General features: G+C 49.9%; 1 protein-coding gene across 2 annotated transcripts in view; it reads left to right on the plus strand.

Moving 5' to 3' along the window:
• LOC123992550 (NADPH oxidase 4) overlaps positions 1-19,934 on the plus strand; it is a 93,976-nt gene that overhangs the window by 21,187 nt on the left and 52,855 nt on the right. For both annotated transcript variants that reach the window (XM_046293762.1, XM_046293764.1), the window contains 6 exons: positions 3,986-4,083; positions 4,153-4,180; positions 7,750-7,822; positions 9,341-9,421; positions 9,693-9,852; positions 16,780-16,944. In XM_046293762.1, coding sequence (XP_046149718.1) covers positions 3,986-4,083; positions 4,153-4,180; positions 7,750-7,822; positions 9,341-9,421; positions 9,693-9,852; positions 16,780-16,944 — 605 coding nt within the window. The remainder of the gene's footprint in view (positions 1-3,985; positions 4,084-4,152; positions 4,181-7,749; positions 7,823-9,340; positions 9,422-9,692; positions 9,853-16,779; positions 16,945-19,934) is intronic.

A 19,934-nucleotide genomic window follows, 5' to 3' on the forward strand; every position in this document is an offset into this window, starting at 1 on the left:
AAATTGGTAAGGAAATTATGATTTTAAATCACTTTATAATTCATAAACAAAATTGATACCAGTAAAATCACTATAACTAATTGGTAGGTCTACTTGTTACTTGTTACTTCTGTGAACGTTCCTAATCCTAATCTTCACATGAGGGAGAGAAATGTGAAAATATCTTCCAAGATATGTGTGTTTTTGGTAACGGAATTACAAGGCACAAGGCAATATTTCTTAAACTTACAGAACAATTTCTACGAAATGAAATCTAAGTATTGATATTAGTTGGCAGGGATCTTTATGTTATTACATGATTGTGTTTCGATGTATTTCTAAAACTTTTCAATACTTTTTCTGCTAGATGTTTTATAAGAGCCCTTTTCCATCTGTTCATGCAGAAATCAAAGCCGTCACTTATGCCCGATTTTTTTAAGATGAAAAATGTATTTTTCCTTAAAATATAGATTCTTAGTTTGTATTTGACACACAATTTGATCCTATGAACTTCCCATGTTGGTGCTCATGGATCCCTTTGATGGAAGTGCCCCTATGCATTCAGATTCTGAGAGGTTCCAGCTCTTCCAGGGGACATAGAGTGTGTGTGTACGTGTGTGTGTGTGTACGTGTGTGTGTGTGTACGTGTGTGTGTGTGTGTGTGTGTGTGTGTGTGTGTGTGTGTGTGTGTGTGTGTGTGTGTGTGTGTGTGTGTGTGTGGGGGTGTGGGTGTGTGTGGGGGTGTGGGTGTGTGTGAGAGAGAGATAATGAGTGAGAGAGGGACACACACAGCTGCCTCACTGATGTCATTGGGAGCTGGTTTCTCCCCGGTCTCCCTCAACCCAAGCCCCCACCCCCTCCCTCCCCCTCTCTCCTCTTCCGCTCCCTCACCCCTCCCCTCCCCTCCCCTCCTTTAACCCTCTCTCCCTCCCTCCCCCTCTCTCCTCTTCCGCTCCCTCACCCCTCCCCCTCCCTCCTTTAACCCTCTCTCTCTCCCTCCCCCTCTCTCCTCTTCCGCTCCCTCACCCCTCCCCCTCCCCTCCTTTAACCCTCTCTCTCTCCCTCCCCCTCTCTCCTCTTCCGCTCCCTCACCCCTCCCCCTCCCCCTCCCCTCCTTTAACCCTCCCTCCCTCCCCTCTCTCCTCTTCCGCTCCCTCACCCCTCCCCCTCCCCTCCTTTAACCCTCTCTCTCTCCCTCCCCCTCTCTCCTCTTCCGCTCCCTCACCCCTCCCCCTCCCCCTCCCCTCCTTTAACCCTCCCTCCCTCCCCCTCTCTCCTCTTCCGCTCCCTCACCCCTCCCCCTCCCCTCCTTTAACCCTCTCTCCCTCCCTCCCCCTCTCTCCTCTTCTGCTCCCTCACCCCCAGCCTGCTTCCTGGCTGTGGAGATGTAAAGTTCTAATTGCAGAGTTCCAAACTCCTGACACAACCAATTACACCCAGGGAACAATGGAGAAAAAAGGGAGAAAGAGGAGGCAGGGGGAAGACATGGAGAGGGTAATTGAAGGTGAATAGAAAGAGAGAGGGGGGGGAGAGGGGGAGGAGGAGAGAGCGATAACTACCCCTTGCCTCTGTCAGCTGTTGGGGAAATGCATGTTTAAGCTATGATGTCAGAGAGATAAGTGTGTGTGTGTGTGTGTGTGTGTGTGTGTGTGTGTGTGTGTGTGTGTGTGTGTGTGTGTGTGTGTGTGTGTGTGTGTGTGTGTGTGTGTGTGTGTGTGTGTGTGTGTGTGTGTGTGTGTGTGTGTGTCGCTCAGTGACTCAGTCAGGATGTATTGGTGAGTAGCGCTGGGAAATGCCAGGGACCTCACGATACGATATTATCATGTTAATTAGGTACCAATACAATATGTATTTAGATTCTCACGATTCTATACTGAACAAAAATGTAAATGCAACAGTTTCAAATCAGTCAATTGAAGTAAGTGCATTTAGCAGATGCTCTTATCCAGAGCGATTTAAAGTAGTGAATGCATTTTCATTTGTACTGGTCTCACATAATGACAAATTCTCTAATACAACGTTGGAGGCGGTTTATGGTAGAGAAATGAACATTCAATTCTCTGGCAACAGCTTTGGTGGTCATTCCTACAGTCAGCATTCCAGTTGCACTCTCCCTCAAAACTTGAGACATCTGTAGCATTGTGTTGTGTGACATAACTGCACATTTTAGTGGGCTTTTATTTGTCCCAGAACAAGATGCACCCGTGTAATGATCATGTTGTTTAGTCAGCTTCCTTGATACACCACAATATTGATATGCAACAAAATGGAGAAGAATTAGTTTTTTTGTGTGTATGGAAAATGTCGGGGAACTTTTATTTAAGCTCATGCAACATGGGACCAACACTTTACATGTTGTGTTGTATGTATGTTCAGTGTAGTATGATATGTTACACTTTGTATGTATTCATCTGTGGGTCCATCATCCATTTTGAATGTTACGGATTTCAATTCATATAGTATGTTACGAATTTGCAAAACGTACGTATGATATGTTACAAATTCCATTTTGTCTAACATTATCGTGGTGGCTTTGTGGCTAACACTAACATTTGGGCCTCCGAGTGGCGCAGCAGTCTAAGGTACTGCATCTAAGTGCTAGAGGCATCACTACTGACCCTGGTTTGATTCCAGGCTGTATCACAACTGGCCGTGATTGGGAGTCCCAGAGCACAATTGGCCCAGCGTTGACCGGTTTTGGCCGGTGTAGGCTGTCAATATAAATTGAATTTGTTCTTAACTGACTTGGCTAGTTAAATAAAAAATAGATTAAAAAACGTTAGCTAGTGGTAAAGGATTAAGGTTAGGGGTTTAGGTTAGTAGTTAGGTTAGGAGTTAGGTTAGGAGTTTAGGTTAGGAGTTTAGGTTAGGAGTTAGGTTAGTAGTTAAGGTTAGTAGTTAGGTTAGGAGTTAGGTTAGGAGTTTAGGTTAGGAGTTAAGGTTAGGAGTTAGGTTAGTAGTTAAGGTTAGTAGTTAGGTTAGTAGTTAAGGTTAGTAGTTAGGTTAGGAGTTAGGTTAGGAGTTAAGGTTAGGAGTTAAGGTTAGGAGTTAAGGTTAGGAGTTAAGGTTAGGAGTTAGGTTAGTAGTTAAGGTTAGTAGTTAGGTTAGTAGTTAGGTTAGGAGTTAAGGTTAGGAGTTAAGGTTAGGAGTTAAGGTTAGGAGTTAGGTTAGTAGTTAAGGTTAGTAGTTAGGTTAGGAGTTAGGTTAGGAGTTTAGGTTAGGAGTTTAGGTTAGGAGTTTAGGTTAGGAGTTAGAGTTTAGGTTAGGAGTTTAGGTTAGGAGTTTAGGTTAGGAGTTTAGGTTAGGAGTTAAGGTTAGGAGTTAGAGTTAGGAGTTAGGTTAGGAGTTAGGTTAGGAGTTAAGGTTAGGAGTTAGGTTAGGAGTTAGGTTAGGAGTTAGGTTTGGAGTTAGGTTAGGAGTTTAGGTTAGGAGTTAAGGTTAGGAGTTAGGTTAGGAGTTAGGTTAGGAGTTAGGTTAGGAGTTAGGTTAGGAGTTAGGTTAGGAGTTAGGTTAGGAGTTTAGGTTAGGAGTTTAGGTTAGGAGTTTAGGTTAGGAGTTTAGGTTAGGAGTTTAGGTTAGGAGTTTAGGTTAGGAGTTAAGGTTAGGAGTTTAGGTTAGGAGTTAAGGTTAGAAGTTAAGGTTAGGAGTTAGGTTAGAAGTTACGTTAGGAGTTAAGTTTAGGAGTTAAGGTTAGAAATTAGGTTAGGAGTTAAGGTTATAAGTTAAGGTTAGGAGTTAGGTTAAAGGGTTAAGGGTATATATCTGCTGCAGAGAGAACACGACAGTTTTGACCAGTCATGGAAAGACTGAAAACATGTTGGCTCACTATTTAAAAGAAGATGGAGAACAAACATATTTCTACAAGTCAATACTTGAAGTCAATTGTGATATGTGACTGTATCGATTTCCCCCCCATCGCTATTGTTGAGTATGCTGAATAGAGAAAGAGATGTGTGTATGAGGGTGAGTTTTGCTCTCGTGTAACTCACTTGTGATGTGTCCTCAGTTGTGCACGTATCAGCTCATCTGGTCAACGTGGTCAACTTCAGCGTCGGGTACTCAGAAGAGTTCCCTTCTCTCAACGTTGCTCGCTACAGGGGAGAGGTAAGATGTGCACACTCACACACACACACTCACACACAACCTGTGTTAACCTGCACTTTTCTTCCCCAGGACCCCAGACTCATCATTCTGACTACAGGTGAGTCTGCCGGAGTTCCACTATAATAAACTGGACTGTTTCACAGGTGGGTTGTCTAGCCGAGGGGCGTGTATTGCATTTTGGTCTTGGTTTCATATGTATTTCCATGGTAACCATAAACTGGTGAATGTGTTTGAGATTAGGGTGGCGCTATGCCAAGAAGAGAGGTGGAACTCTGTCTTTCTGACAGTACTAGACACTACACTACACTACACACACACACACACACACACACACACACACACACACACACACACACACACACACACACACACACACACACACACACACACACACACACACACACACACACACACACACACACACACACACACACACACACACACACACACACACACACACACACACACACACAGTCTTGCACAGCTAACCTTGTGGGGAGACACACTTCAGTCCCATTCAAAATCCTATTTTCCCTAACCCCTAAAGCTAACCCTAACCTTAACCCAAAAACCAAAGTTTAACACCAAACCTAACCCTAGCTCCTAACCCTAACCCTTAATCTAATTCTAATTCTAACACTGATTCTAACCTTAACCCTAAACCCCATAGAAACAGCATTTGACCTTGAGAGGACCAACAAAATGTCTCCAATTGGTCAAATATTTGTTTGTTTCCTATTCTTGTGGGGACTTCTTAAATATGTCCACACACAAGCAAAAAGGTCACACTTTGTCTGGATTTTCCATGTGTAGATGCTCTGCTTGCTCTGCTTAGGGCTAGGTTTAGAATAAGGGTTAGGGTAAAGATTACATTTAAAGCCAATTTATGCTAGAGCCAAAAATGTGGTCGGAGGCTCCATATGGAGGGTGTGACATAATTGCGGGACCTCCAGAGGCAGGCGGAGGTCACATTGAGCTCGGTACTGCACCGCCGTGAGTTGCCCAAATTTTTCAACAATGTGTAAGGCTCCGTATAGCTCTGTATAGCTCTGTATTGGCATGACTGGTTGACAGTAGGTGGAGGCAGAATGTCCAGTATAAACACACTCTCACTTCCTTGACAGCTTCCTTGAAAACAGCTCTGCTCAGCCAAGCACAATAATATAAAGTTGAAGTCGGAAGTTTACATACACTTAGGTTGGAGTCATTAAAACTAATTTTTCAACCACTACACACATTTCTTGACAACAAAATATAGTTTTGGCAAGTCGGTTAGGACATCTACTTTGCATGACACAAGTCATTTTTCCAACAATTGTTTACAGACAGATTATTTCACTTATAATTTCACTGTATCACAATTCCAGTGGGTCAGAAGTTTACATACACTAAGTTGACTGTGCCTTTAAACAGCTTGGAAAATTCCTGAATATGATGTCATGGCTTTAGAAGCTTCTGATAGGCTGATAGGCATAATTTGAGTCAATTGGAGGTGAACCTGTGGATGTATTTCAAGGCCTACCTTCAATCTCAGTGCCTCTTTGCTTGACATCATAGGAAAGTCAAAAGAAATCAGCAAAGACCTCAGAAAAAAATGTGTAGACCTCCACAGTCTGGTTCATCCTTGGGAGCAATTTTCAAATGCCTGACGATACCACGTTTATCTGTACAAACAATAGTATGCAAGTATAAACACCATGGGATCATGCAGCCGTCATACCGCTCAGGAAGGAGACGCGTTCTGTCTCCAAGAGATGAACGTACTTTGGTGCGAAAAGTGCGAATCAATCTCAGAACAACAGCAAAGGACCCTGTGAAGATGCTGGAGGAAACAGGTACAAAGTATCTGTATCCACAGTATAACGAGTCCTATATCGACATAACCTGAAAGGCCACTCAGCAAGGAAGAAGCCACTGCTCCAAAACCGCCATAAAAAAGTCAGACTACGGTTTGCAACTGCACATGGGGACAAAGATCATACTTTTTGTAGAAATGTCATCTGGTCTGATGAAACAAAAATAGAACTGTTTGGCATAATGACCATCGTTATGTTTGGAGGAAAAAGGGGGAGGCTTGCAAGCCGAAGAACACCATCCCAACCGTGAAGCACGGGGTTGGCATGTTGTGGGGTTGCTTTGCTGCAGCAGGGACTGGTGCACTTCACAAAATAGATGGCATCATGAGGAAGGAAAATTATGTGGATATATAGAAGCAGCATCTCAAGCAGCATCTCAAGACATCAGTCAGGAAGTTAAAGCTTGGTCGCAAATGCAAATGGGTCGCAAATGGGTCTTCCAAATGGACAATGACCCCAAGTATACTTCCAAAGATATGGCTTAAGGACAACAAAGTCAAGGTATTGGAGTGGCCATCACAAAGCCTTGACCTCAATCCTATAGAACATTTGTGGGCAGAACTGAAGAAGTGGTTGTGAGCAAGGAGGCCTACAAACCTGACTCGGTTACACCAGCTCTGTCAGGAGGAATGGGCCACATTTTCACCCAATTTATTGTGGGAAGCTTGTGGAAGGCTACCTGAAATGTTTGACCCAAGTTAAACAATTTAAAGGCAATGCTACCAAATACTAATTGAGTGCATGTAAACTTCTGACCCAGTGGGAATGTGATGAAACAAATAAAACCTGAAATAAATAATTCTCTCTACTATTATTCTGACATTTCACATTCTTAAAGTAAAGTGGTGATCCTAACTGACCTGAGACAGAGAATATTTACTAGGATTTAATGTCAGGAATTGTGAAAAACTGAGTTTAAATGTACTTGGCTAAGGTGTATATAAACTTCCTGACATTGTCTAGCTCACTTCCGGGCAGTCTAGTCTGAAAACATTCCCTATCCCCTTCCTGGTAGTCTAGTCCAGTCTGAAAACTTTCCTTATCCCCTTCCTGGTAGTCTAGTCCAGTCTGAAAACTTTCCCTATCCCCTTCCTGGTAGTCTAGTCCAGTCTGAAAACTTTCCCTATTCCCTTCCTGGTAGTCTAGTCCAGTCTGAAAACTTTCCCTATCCCCTTCCTGGTAGTCTAGTCCAGTCTGAAAACTTTCCCTATCCCCTTCTTGGTAGTCTAGTCCAGTCTGAAAACTTTCCCTATCCCCTTCCTGGTAGTCTCGTCCAGTCTGAAAACTTTCCCTATCCCCTCCCTGGTAGTCTAGTCCAGTCTGAAAACTTTCCCTATCCCCTTCTTGGTAGACTAGTCCAGTCTGAAAACCTTCCCTATTCCCTTCCTGGTAGTCTAGTCCAGTCTGAAAACTTTCCCTATCCCCTTCTTGGTAGTCTAGTCCAGTCTGAAAACCTTCCCTATTCCCTTCTTGGTAGTCTAGTCCAGTCTGAAAACCTTCCCTATTCCCTTCCTGGTAGTCTAGTCCAGTCTGAAAACCTTCCCTATTCCCTTGCCCAACTATCTAACACAACAAATAATGATGTCATCACAGTTTTGTCTTTGTTCTCTGATTGGTTAATTATGTTATGACTCTTTGTCTTTGTTCATGAATTGGTTATTAATTATATAAATCTGTCTCTCTGTTCTTTGATTGGTTAATTATGTTATGACTCTGTCTCTTTGTTATGAATCTGTCACTTTGTTCTCCGATTGGTTAATAATGTTATAACTTTTGTCTCTCTCTTCTCTGATTGGTGGATGTGGTTTAGTCCCAGGGATCACTGGTATCCTATTGGTCCTCATCCTCTTCCTGATGTTCACTGCCTCTTCCTACTGCATCAGGTAAAACTCTGAAGTTACCTTGGACAAGAGCGTCTGCTACATTTCTTAAATGTGTGTCTGTCAGTCTTAGATGGCCAGGATAAAGGGACCAACTACCAGTGTGGCCAAACCTATGTCATTACTGAGGTCACAGGGGGCGCCAAGGAGAGGTCCTGTGCTTTGATTTAGACTGGGTCCTGATTGTGGTGTCTTCTGCCTTGCCTGTTGTAATTTAATGCAGGATCAGAGGCTGCTCCACTTAGGTCTTAGGACAGCACCTGTGTGTGTGGTGTGTGTGTGTGTGTGTGTGTGTGTGTGTGTGTGTGTGTGTGTGTGTGTGTGTGTGTGTGTGTGTGTGTGTGTGTGTGTGTGTGTGTGTGTGTGTGTGTGTGTGTGTGTGTGTGTGTGTGGAGGGTGTGGGTGTGAGTCCCAGTATTGTAGGGAGACACTGATGTTCAAAGGGTGATGTGGTCATGGGTGTGGGTGTTCAGAGCGTTCTTGGAGGGTGACTGCGTTTCAACTGTTGTTTGGTGTAAGTTGTGTTTATTCGGGGAAGTTGTCTGTAATAACCTTGCTAATTGTGACATCCCTACTCATGCGCACACACACACACACACACACACACACACACACACACACACACACACACACACACACACACACACACACACACACACACACACACACACACACACACACACACACACACACACACACACACACACACACACACACACACACACACACACTCTGTCCTGTCCTCCACTTGTTTAAGAGACCCTGTAAATTAAAAGGTGTGGCTCTTCATGTCTTCAGTTATGCTCTGACCTCTCTCTCGCTCTTCTCCTGGATCATTTCTCCCCTTTGTCTGCTTTTCTCCAACACTCGTATCTTCCTGTCATTCCACAGCACTCCCTAAAATAGTTTTCTGCAGAAAATGTGAAAATATGCCGTTGTGGACCTTGTGGTAATCTGATGTATGAAAATATGTGTTGATGTCAATGAGACTTTACAGTAATCTGATGTATGAAAATATGTGTTGATGTCAATGAGACTTTACAGTAATCTGATGTATGAAAATATGTGTTGATGTCAATGAGACTTTACAGTAATCTGATGTATGAAAATATGTGTTGATGTCAATGAGACTTTACAGTAATCTGATGTATGAAAATATGTGTTGATGTCAATGAGACTTTACAGTAATCTGATGTATGAAAATATGTGTTGATGTCAATGAGACTTTACAGTAATCTGATGTATGAAAATATGTGTTGATGTCAATGAGACTTTACAGTAATCTGATGTATGAAAATATGTGTTGATGTCAATGAGACTTTACAGTAATCTGATGTATGAAAATATGTGTTGATGTCAATGAGACTTTACAGTAATCTGATGTATGAAAATATGTGTTGATGTCAATGAGACTTTACAGTAATCTGATGTATGAAAATATGTGTTGATGTCAATGAGACTTTACAGTAATCTGATGTATCATGATATCATCATGTTTGTGGAATGTCCTCTGTGTTTCAGGGTGTCCAACTATGAGATATTCTGGTACACCCACAACCTCTTCATAGTGTTCTACATCATACTGATTGTGCATGTGGTCGGGTAAGTTAACTTATCGCCTTTGGTATGGGGACTATGTGGCTGTGGCTGTGGCTGTAGCCACAGCCACAGGTTGCGAGTTCAATCCCCCGAGCTGACAAGGTACAAATCTGTCATTCTGCCCCTGAACAGGCAGTTAACCCACTGTTCCCAGGCCGTCATTGAAAATAAGAATTTGTTCTTAACTGACTTGCCTGGTTAAATAAAGGTAAAATAAAAAAACAAAAAAATAAAATAAAATCATCATATTTTCTCACTCTTTTTCATTCTATAGTGGTGCTCTGAAGTACCAGACCAACTTTGAGGCCCACCCCCCTGGCTGCCTCAGAGCGAATCAGACTAACCCGGACAAGACGGAGGAGGAGTCAGGACAGGCTGAAGGAGATGGATGGAGCTGCAGGGAGGAGGCTCGGTTCCAACCCAACTCACCTGAGGTGTGTGTGTGTGGGGGGGGGGGTGAGATGGAGTGATGGGGTGTAGGGGAGGATGGGAGGTGAGGTGATGGGAGGTGAAGTGAGGTGATTGGGTGTAGGGGAGGAGTGATTGGGAGGATGGGAGGTGAGGTGATGGGAGGTGAGGTGAGGTGATTGGGTGTAGGGGAGGATGGGGGTGAGTTGGAGTAATGGGGTGTAGGGGAGGAGTGATGGGGTGTAGGGGAGGACTGATGGGGTGTAGGGGAGGATGGGAGGTGAGGTGGAGTGATGGGGTGTAGGGGAGGACTGATGGGGTGTAGGGGAGGATGGGAGGTGAGGTGGAGTGATGGGGTGTAGGGGAGGATGGGAGGTGAGGTGGAGTGATGGGGTGTAGGGGAGGACTGATGGGGTGTAGGGGAGGTGAGGTGGAGTGATGGTGTGTAGGAGAGGACTGATGGGGTGTAGGGGAGGATGGGGGTGAGTTGGAGTGATGGGGTGTAGGGGAGGAGTGATGGGGTGTAGGGGAGGATGGGAGGTGAGGTGGAGTGATGGGGTGTATGGGAGGATGGGAGGTGAGGTGGAGTGATGGGGTGTAGGGGAGGACTGATGGGGTGTAGGGGAGGACTGATGGGGTGTAGGGAGGATGGGAGGTGAGGTGGAGTGATGGGGTGTAGGGGAGGAGTGATGGGGTGTAGGGGAGGACTGATGGGGTGTAGGGGAGGACTGATGGGGTGTAGGGGAGGATGGGAGGTGAGGTGGAGTGATGGGGTGTAGGGGAGGACTGATGGGGTGTAGGGGAGGACTGATGGGGTGTAGGGGAGGACTGATGGGGTGTAGGGGAGGATGGGAGGTGAGGTGGAGTGATGGGGTGTAGGGGAGGATGGGAGGTGAGGTGGAGTGATGGGGTGTAGGGGAGGATGGGAGGTGAGGTGGAGTGATGGGGTGTAGGGGAGGACTGATGGGGTGTAGGGGAGGATGGGAGGTGAGGTGGAGTTATGGGGTGTAGGGGAGGAGTGATGGGGTGTAGGGGAGGTGAGGTGGAGTGATGGGGTTTAGGGGAGGATGGGAGGTGAGTTGGAGTGATGGGGTGTAGGGGAGGATGGGGGTGAGTTTGAGTGATGGGGTGTAGGGGAGGATGGGGGTGAGTTGGAGTGATTGGGTGTAGGGGAGGATGGAAGGGAGGATGGGAGGATGGGGGTGAGTTTGATGGGGTGTAGGGGAGGAGTGATGGGGTGTAGGGGAGGACTGATGGGGTGTAGGGGAGGATGGGAGGTGAGGTGGAGTGATGGGGTGTAGGGGAGGACTGATGGGGTGTAGGGGAGGTGAGGTGGAGTGATGGGGTGTAGGAGAGGACTGATGGGGTGTAGGGGAGGATGGGGGTGAGTTGGAGTGATGGGGTGTAGGGGAGGAGTGATGGGGTGTAGGGGAGGATGGGAGGTGAGGTGGAGTGATGGGGTGTAGGGGAGGACCGATGGGGTGTAGGGGAGGACTGATGGGGTGTAGGGGAGGATGGGAGGTGAGGTGGAGTGATGGGGTGTATGGGAGGATGGGAGGTGAGGTGGAGTGATGGGGTGTAGGGGAGGACTGATGGGGTGTAGGGGAGGACTGATGGGGTGTAGGGGAGGTGAGGTGGAGTGATGGGGTGTAGGAGAGGACTGATGGGGTGTAGGGGAGGATGGGGGTGAGTTGGAGTGATGGGGTGTAGGGGAGGAGTGATGGGGTGTAGGGGAGGATGGGAGGTGAGGTGGAGTGATGGGGTGTAGGGGAGGACTGATGAGGTGTAGGGGAGGACTGATGGGGTGTAGGGGAGGATGGGAGGTGAGGTGGAGTGATGGGGTGTAGGGGAGGAGTGATGGGGTGTAGGGGAGGTGAGGTGGAGTGATGGGGTGTAGGGGAGGACTGATGGGGTGTAGGGGAGGACTGATGGGGTGTAGGGGAGGACTGATGGGGTGTAGGGGAGGACTGATGGGGTGTAGGGGAGGACTGATGGGGTGTAGGGGAGGATGTGAGGTGAGGTGGAGTGATGGGGTGTAGGGGAGGATGGGAGGTGAGGTGGAGTGATGGGGTGTAGGGGAGGACTGATGGGGTGTAGGGGAGGACTGATGGGGTGTAGGGGAGGATGGGAGGTGAGGTGGAGTGATGGGGTGTAGGGGAGGACTGATGGGGTGTAGGGGAGGTGAGGTGGAGTGATGGGGTTTAGGGGAGGATGGGAGGTGAGTTGGAGTGATGGGGTGTAGGGGAGGATGGGAGGTGAGTTGGAGTGATGGGGTGTAGGGGAGGATGGGAGGTGAGTTGGAGTGATGGGATGTAGGGGAGGATGGGAGGATAGTTGGAGTGATGGGGTGTAGGGGAGGTGAGGTGAGGTGGAGTGATGGGGTGTAGGGGAGGATGGGAGGTGAGGTGGAGTGATGGGGTGTAGGGGAGGATGGGAGGTGAGTTGGAGTGATGGGGTGTAGGGGAGGATGGGAGGTGAGTTGGAGTGATGGGGTGTAGGGGAGGATGGGAGGTGAGGTGGAGTGATGGGGTGTAGGGGAGGATGGGAGGTGAGTTGGAGTGATGGGGTGTAGGGGAGGATGGGAGGTGAGTTGGAGTGATGGGGTGTAGGGGAGGATGGGAGGTGAGTTGGAGTGATGGGGTGTAGGGGAGGATGGGAGGTGAGTTGGAGTGATGGGGTGTAGGGGAGGATGGGAGGTGAGTTGGAGTGATGGGGTGTAGGGGAGGATGGGAGGTGAGTTGGAGTGATGGGGTGTAGGGGAGGATGGGAGGTGAGTTGGAGTGATGGGGTGTAGGGGAGGATGGGAGGTGAGGTGGAGTGATGGGGTGTAGGGGAGGACTGATGGGGTGTAGGGGAGGATGGGAGGTGAGGTGGAGTGATGGGGTGTAGGGGAGGATGGGAGGTGAGTTGGAGTGATGGGGTGTAGGGGAGGATGGGAGGTGAGTTGGAGTGATGGGGTGTAGGGGAGGATGGGAGGTGAGTTGGAGTGATGGGGTGTAGGGGAGGATGGGAGGTGAGTTGGAGTGATGGGGTGTAGGGGAGGAGTGATGGGGTGTAGGGGAGGTGAGTTGGAGTGATGGGGTGTAGGGGAGGTGAGTTGGAGTGATGGGGTGTAGGGGAGGAGTGATGGGGTGTAGGGGAGGTGAGGTGGAGTGATGGGGTGTAGGGGAGGTGAGGTGGAGTGATGGGGTGTAGGGGAGGTGAGGTGGAGTGATGGGGTTTAGGGAGGTGAGGTGGAGTGATGGGGTTTAGGGGAGGTGAGGTGGAGTGATGGGGTTTTGGGGAGGTGAGGTCGAGTGATGGGGTGTAGGGGAGGTGAGGTGGAGTGATGGGGTTTAGGGGAGGATGGGAGGTGAGTTGGAGTGATGGGGTGTAGGGGAGGATGGGAGGTGAGTTGGAGTGATGGGGTGTAGGGGAGGAGTGATGGGGTGTAGGTTGAGGATGGGAGGTGAGTTGGAGTGATGGGGTGTAGGGGAGGATGGGAGGTGAGTTGGAGTGATGGGGTGTAGGGGAGGATGGGAGGTGAGTTGGAGTGATGGGGTGTAGGGGAGGATGGGAGGTGAGTTGGAGTGATGGGGTGTAGGGGAGGATGGGAGGTGAGTTGGAGTGATGGGGTGTAGGGGAGGAGTGATGGGGTGTAGGGGAGGTGAGTTGGAGTGATGGGGTGTAGGGGAGGAGTGATGGGGTGTAGGGGAGGTGAGGTGGAGTGATGGGGTGTAGGGGAGGTGAGGTGGAGTGATGGGGTGTAGGGGAGATGAGGTGGAGTGATGGGGTTTAGGGGAGGTGAGGTGGAGTGATGGGGTTTAGGGGAGGTGAGGTGGAGCGATGGGGTTTAGGGGAGGTGAGTTGGAGTGATGGGGAATTGGGGAGGTGAGGTCAAGTGATGGGGTGTAGGGGAGGTGAGGTGGAGTGATGGGGTTTAGGGGAGGATGGGAGGTGAGTTGGAGTGATGGGGTGTAGGGGAGGATGGGAGGTGAGTTGGAGTGATGGGGTGTAGGGGAGGAGTGATGGGGTGTAGGGGAGGATGGGAGGTGAGTTGGAGTGATGGGGTGTAGGGGAGGATGGGAGGTGAGTTGGAGTGATGGGGTGTAGGGGAGGATGGGAGGTGAGTTGGAGTGATGGGGTGTAGGGGAGGATGGGCGGTGAGTTGGAGTGATGGGGTGTAGGGGAGGTGAGTTGGAGTGATGGGGTGTAGGGGAGGTGAGGTGGAGTGATGGGGTGTAGGGGAGGTGAGGTGGAGTGATGGGGTGTAGGGGAGGTGAGGTGGAGTGATGGGGTTTAGGGGAGGTGAGGTGGAGTGATGGGGTTTAGGGGAGGTGAGGTGGAGTGATGGGGTTTTGGGGAGGTGAGGTCGAGTGATGGGGTGTAGGGGAGGTGAGTTGGAGTGATGGGGTGTAGGGGAGGAGTGATGGGGTGTAGGGGAGGATGGGAGGTGAGTTGGAGTGATGGGGTGTAGGGGAGGATGGGAGGTGAGTTGGAGTGATGGGATGTAGGGGAGGATGGGAGTTGAGTTGGAGTGATGGGGTGTAGGGGAGGATGGGAGGTGAGTTGGAGTGATGGGGTGTAGGGGAGGATGGGAGGTGAGTTGGAGTGATGGGGTGTAGGGGAGGATGGGAGGTGAGTTGGAGTGATGGGGTGTAGGGGAGGATGGGAGGTGAGGTGGAGTGATGGGGTGTAGGGGAGGATGGGAGGTAAGGTGGAGTGATGGGGTGTAGGGGAGGATGGGAGGTGAGTTGGAGTGATGGGGTGTAAGGGAGGATGAGTGTGAGGTGGAGTGATGGGGTGTAGGGGAGGATGAGTGTGAGGTGGAGTGATGGGGTGTAGGGGAGGGGTGATGGGGTGTAGGGGAGGATGGGAGGTGAGTTGGAGTGATGGGGTGTAGGGGAGGATGGGAGGTGAGTTGGAGTGATGGGGTGTAAGGGAGGATGAGTGTGAGGTGGAGTGATGGGGTGTAGGGGAGGATGAGTGTGAGGTGGAGTGATGGGGTGTAGGGGAGGATGGGAGGTGAGGTGGAGTGATGGGGTGTAGGGGAGGATGGGAGGTGAGTTGGAGTGATGGGGTGTAGGGGAGGATGGGAGGTGAGTTGGAGTGATGGGGTGTAGGGGAGGATGGGAGGTGAGTTGGAGTGATGGGGTGTAGGGGAGGATGGGAGGTGAGTTGGAGTGATGGGGTGTAGGGGAGGATGGGAGGTGAGTTGGAGTGATGGGTTGTAGGGGAGGATGGGAGGTGAGTTGGAGTGATGGGGTGTAGGGGAGGATGGGAGGTGAGTTGGAGTGATGGGGTGTAGGGGAGGATGGGAGGTGAGTTGGAGTGATGGGGTGTAGGGGAGGATGGGAGGTGAGTTGGAGTGATGGGGTGTAGGGGAGGATGGGAGGTGAGTTGGAGTGATGGGGTGTAGGGGAGGATGGGAGGTGAGTTGGAGTGATGGGGTGTAGGGGAGGATGGGAGGTGAGTTGGAGTGATGGGGTGTAGGGGAGGAAGGAGGTGAGTTGGAGTGATGGGGTGTAGGGGAGGATGGGAGGTGAGTTGGAGTGATGGGGTGTAGGGGAGGATGGGAGGTGAGTTGGATTGATGGGGTGTAGGGGAGGATGGGAGGTGAGTTGGAGTGATGGGGTGTAGGGGAGGATGGGAGGTGAGTTGGAGTGATGGGGTGTAGGGGAGGTGAGGTGGAGTGATGGGGTGTAGGGGAGGATGGGAGGTGAGGTGATGTGATGGGGTGTAGGGGAGGATGGGAGGTGAGGTGGAGTGATGGGGTGTAGGGGAGGATGGGAGGTGAGTTGGAGTGATGGGGTGTAGGGGAGGATGGGAGGTGAGGTAGAGTGATGGGGTGTAGAGGAGGTGAGGTGGACTGATGGGGTGTAGGGGAGGTGAGGTGGAGTGATGGGGTGTAGGGGAGGATGGGAGGTGAGTTGGAGTGATGGGGTGTAGGGGAGGATGGGAGGTGAGTTGGAGTGATGGGGTGTAGGGGAGGATGGGAGGTGAGGTGGAGTGATGGGGTGTAGAGGAGGTGAGGTGGAGTGATGGGGTGTAGGGGAGGTGAGGTGGAGTGATGGGGTGTAGGGGAGGTGAGGTGGAGTGATGGGGTGTAGGGGAGGATGGGAGGTGAGTTGGAGTGATGGGGTGTAGGGGAGGATGGGAGGTGAGTTGGAGTGATGGGGTGTAGGGGAGGATGGGAGGTGAGGTGGAGTGATGGGGTGTAGAGGAGGTGAGGTGGAGTGATGGGGAGGATGGGAGGTGAGGTGGAGTGATGGGGTTTAGGGGAGGATGGGAGGTGAGGTGGAGTGATGGGGTGTAGGGGAGGATGGGTGTGAGGTGGAGTGATGGGGTGTAGGGGAGGAGTGATGGGGTGTAGGGGAGGATGGGAGGTGAGGTGGAGTGATGGGGTGTAGGGGAGGATGGGAGGTGAGGTGGAGTGATGGGGTGTAGGGGAGGATGGGTGTGAGGTGGAGTGAGGAGTGTAGGGGAGGATGGGAGGTGAGGTGGAGTGATGGTGTGTAGGGGAGGATGGGTGTGAGGTGGAGTGATGGGGTGTAGAGGAGGTGAGGTGGAGTGAGGAGTGTAGGGGAGGATGGGTGTGAGGTGGAGTGAGGAGTGTAGGGGAGGATGGGAGGTGAGGTGGAGTGATGGGGTGTAGGGGAGGATGGGTGTGAGGTGGAGTGAGGAGTGTAGGGGAGGATGGGAGGTAGGGGAGGGGTGAAGGCCTCTCTGTCTGCACATGCTTGTTAAGCGCCAGTGTTGTCTCATAAAATCAAATCTCTGGACTTGCCTCTCTCTAGCTGGGAGTAATTAGTGTATGTGTGTGTGTGTGTGTGTGTCTGTGTGTGTGTGTCTGTGTGTCTGTGTGTGTGTGTGTGTGTGTGTGTGTGTGTGTGTGTGTGTGTGTGTGTGTGTGTGTGTGTGTGTGTGTGTGTGTGTGTGTGTGTGTGTGTGTGTGTGTGTGTGTGTGCATGTAGACCTGGCTGTGGGTGTCTGGTCCTCTGTGTCTCTACTGTGCTGAGAGGCTATATCGTTACATACGGAGCAACTCCCCCGTCACCATAGTTGCTGTCGTCAGACATCCCTGTGACGTCATCGAGCTGCGCATGCTGAAGAAGGACTTTAAAGCCCACCCGGGGCAGGTGAGTGACAGGTAGAGTTACTATAGTAACCACACTGTGGCATGCATGGCTCTGGACTAAGTTAGCAGTAAGGTAACACTTACTCTGTCATATTACTAACACCTCAACCAAAGTAGCAGAAAGGTAGTTGTTTCTGACATATTACTTACCTGAGATCTGTACAAAGTCTCAAGTATGGAGATATAGTAGTGAGTCACTAACAAAAGATGTGTTGTGCAAATATAGAATGGTAGAATGGTTTGGAATCTGGTGAGGCGAGGGAATGGTTTGGAATCTGGTGAGGCGAGAGAATGGTTTGGAATCTGGTGAGGCGAGGGAATGGTTTGGAATCTGGTGAGGCGAGGGAATGGTTTGGAATCTGGTGAGGCGAGGGAATGGTTTGGAATCTGGTGAGGCGTGGGAATGGTCTGGAATCTTGCAGTAGTCATGAGTAGAACAGCTGTAGAGTTTAAGATTTGATTTTTCTCTCTGTCTCTGTTCTCCCTCTGTCTGTTCTCCCTCTGTCTGTTCTCCCTCTGTCTGTTCTCCCTCTGTCTTTTCTCCCTCTGTCTTTTCTCCCTCTGTCTGTTCTCCCTCTGTCTGTTCTCCCTCTGTCTTTTCTCCCTCTGTCTGTTCTCCCTCTGTCTTTTCTCCCTCTGTCTGTTCTCCCTCTGTCTCTGTTCTCCCTCTGTCTTTTCTCCCTCTGTCTTTTCTCCCTCTGTCTTTTCTCCCTCTGTCTGTTCTCCCTCTGTCTCTGTTCTCCCTCTGTCTCTGTTCTCCCTCTGTCTTTTCTTCCTCTGTCTCTGTTCTCCCTCTGTCTCTGTTCTCCCTCTGTCTCTGTTCTCCCTCTGTCTCTGTTCTCCCTCTGTCTTTTCTCCCTCTGTCTCTGTTCTCCCTCTGTCTCTGTTCTCCCTCTGTCTCTGTTCTCCCTCTGTCTTTTCTCCCTCTGTCTCTGTTCTCCCTCTGTCTCTGTTCTCCCTCTGTCTTTTCTCCCTCTGTCTCTTCTCCCTCTGTCTCTGTTCTCCCTCTGTCTCTGTTCTCCCTCTGTCTCTGTTCTCCCTCTGTCTCTGTTCTCCCTCTGTCTTTTCTCCCTCTGTCTTTTTTCCCTCTGTCTTTTCTCCCTCTGTCTTTTCTCCCTCTGTCTCTGTTCTCCCTCTGTCTTTTCTCCCTCTGTCTTTTCTCCCTCTGTCTTTTCTCCCTCTGTCTCTGTTCTCCCTCTGTCTTTTCTCCCTCTGTCTCTGTTCTCCCTCTGTCTTTTCTCCCTCTGTCTTTTCTCCCTCTGTCTTTTCTCCCTCTGTCTTTTCTCCCTCTGTCTTTTCTCCCTCTGTCTTTTCTCCCTCTGTCTCTGTTCTCCCTCTGTCTCTTTCTCCCTCTGTCTCTGTTCTCCCTCTGTCTCTGTTCTCCCTCTGTCTCTGTTCTCCCTCTGTCTCTGTTCTCCCTCTGTCTCTGTTCTCCCTCTGTCTTTTCTCCCTCTGTCTCTGTTCTCCCTCTGTCTCTGTTCTCCCTCTGTCTCTGTTCTCCCTCTGTCTGTTCTCCCTCTGTCTCTGTTCTCCCTCTGTCTCTGTTCTCCCTCTGTCTCTGTTCTCCCTCTGTCTCTGTTCTCCCTCTGTCTGTTCTCCCTCTGTCTTTTCTCCCTCTGTCTCTGTTCTCCCTCTGTCTCTGTTCTCCCTCTGTCTTTTCTCCCTCTGTCTGTTCTCCCTCTGTCTCTGTTCTCCCTCTGTCTTTTCTCCCTCTGTCTTTTCTCCCTCTGTCTTTTCTCCCTCTGTCTTTTCTCCCTCTGTCTTTTCTCCCTCTGTCTGTTCTCCCTCTGTCTCTGTTCTCCCTCTGTCTTTTCTCCCTCGGTCTTTTCTCCCTCTGTCTGTTCTCCCTCTGTCTGTTCTCCCTCTGTCTTTTCTCCCTCTGTCTTTTCTCCCTCTGTCTTTACTCCCTCTGTCTTTTCTCCCTCTGTCTGTTCTCCCTCTGTATGTTCTCCCTCTGTCTTTTCTCCCTCTGTCTCTGTTCTCCCTCTGTCTTTTCTCCCTCTGTCTCTGTTCTCCCTCTGTCTCTGTTCTCCCTGTCTTTTCTCCCTCTGTCTCTGTTCTCCCTCTGTCTTTTCTCCCTCTGTCTCTGTTCTCCCTCTGTCTCTGTTCTCCCTCTGTCTTTTCTCCCTCTGTCTCTTCTCCCTCTGTCTCTGTTCTCCCTCTGTCTCTGTTCTCCCTCTGTCTCTGTTCTCCCTCTGTCTCTGTTCTCCCTCTGTCTTTTCTCCCTCTGTCTCTGTTCTCCCTCTGTCTTTTCTCCCTCTGTCTCTGTTCTCCCTCTGTCTCTGTTCTCCCTCTGTCTTTTCTCCCTCTGTCTCTTCTCCCTCTGTCTCTGTTCTCCCTCTGTCTCTGTTCTCCCTCTGTCTCTGTTCTCCCTCTGTCTCTGTTCTCCCTCTGTCTCTGTTCTCCCTCTGTCTTTTCTCCCTCTGTCTCTGTTCTCCCTCTGTCTTTTCTCCCTCTGTCTTTTCTCCCTCTGTCTCTGTTCTCCCTCTGTCTCTGTTCTCCCTCTGTCTCTGTTCTCCCTCTGTCTCTGTTCTCCCTCTGTCTTTTCTCCCTCTGTCTCTGTTCTCCCTCTGTCTTTTCTCCCTCTGTCTTTTCTCCCTCTGTCTCTGTTCTCCCTCTGTCTCTGTTCTCCCTCTGTCTTTACTCCCTCTGTCTTTTCTCCCTCTGTCTTTACTCCCTCTGTCTTTTCTCCCTCTGTCTTTTCTCCCTCTGTCTCTGTTCTCCCTCTGTCTCTGTTCTCCCTCTGTCTTTTCTCCCTCTGTCTGTTCTCCCTCTGTCTCTGTTCTCCCTCTGTCTCTGTTCTCCCTCTGTCTTTTCTCCCTCTGTCTTTTCTCCCTCTGTCTTTTCTCCCTCTGTCTCTGTTCTCCCTCTGTCTCTGTTCTCCCTCTGTCTTTTCTCCCTCTGTCTCTGTTCTCCCTCTGTCTCTGTTCTCCCTCTGTCTCTGTTCTCCCTCTGTCTTTTTTCCCTCTGTCTTTTCTCCCTCTGTCTCTG

Source organism: Oncorhynchus gorbuscha, linkage group LG13 (assembly GCF_021184085.1).
Source record: "Oncorhynchus gorbuscha isolate QuinsamMale2020 ecotype Even-year linkage group LG13, OgorEven_v1.0, whole genome shotgun sequence".
NCBI classification, from domain to species: Eukaryota; Metazoa; Chordata; class Actinopteri; order Salmoniformes; family Salmonidae; genus Oncorhynchus; species Oncorhynchus gorbuscha.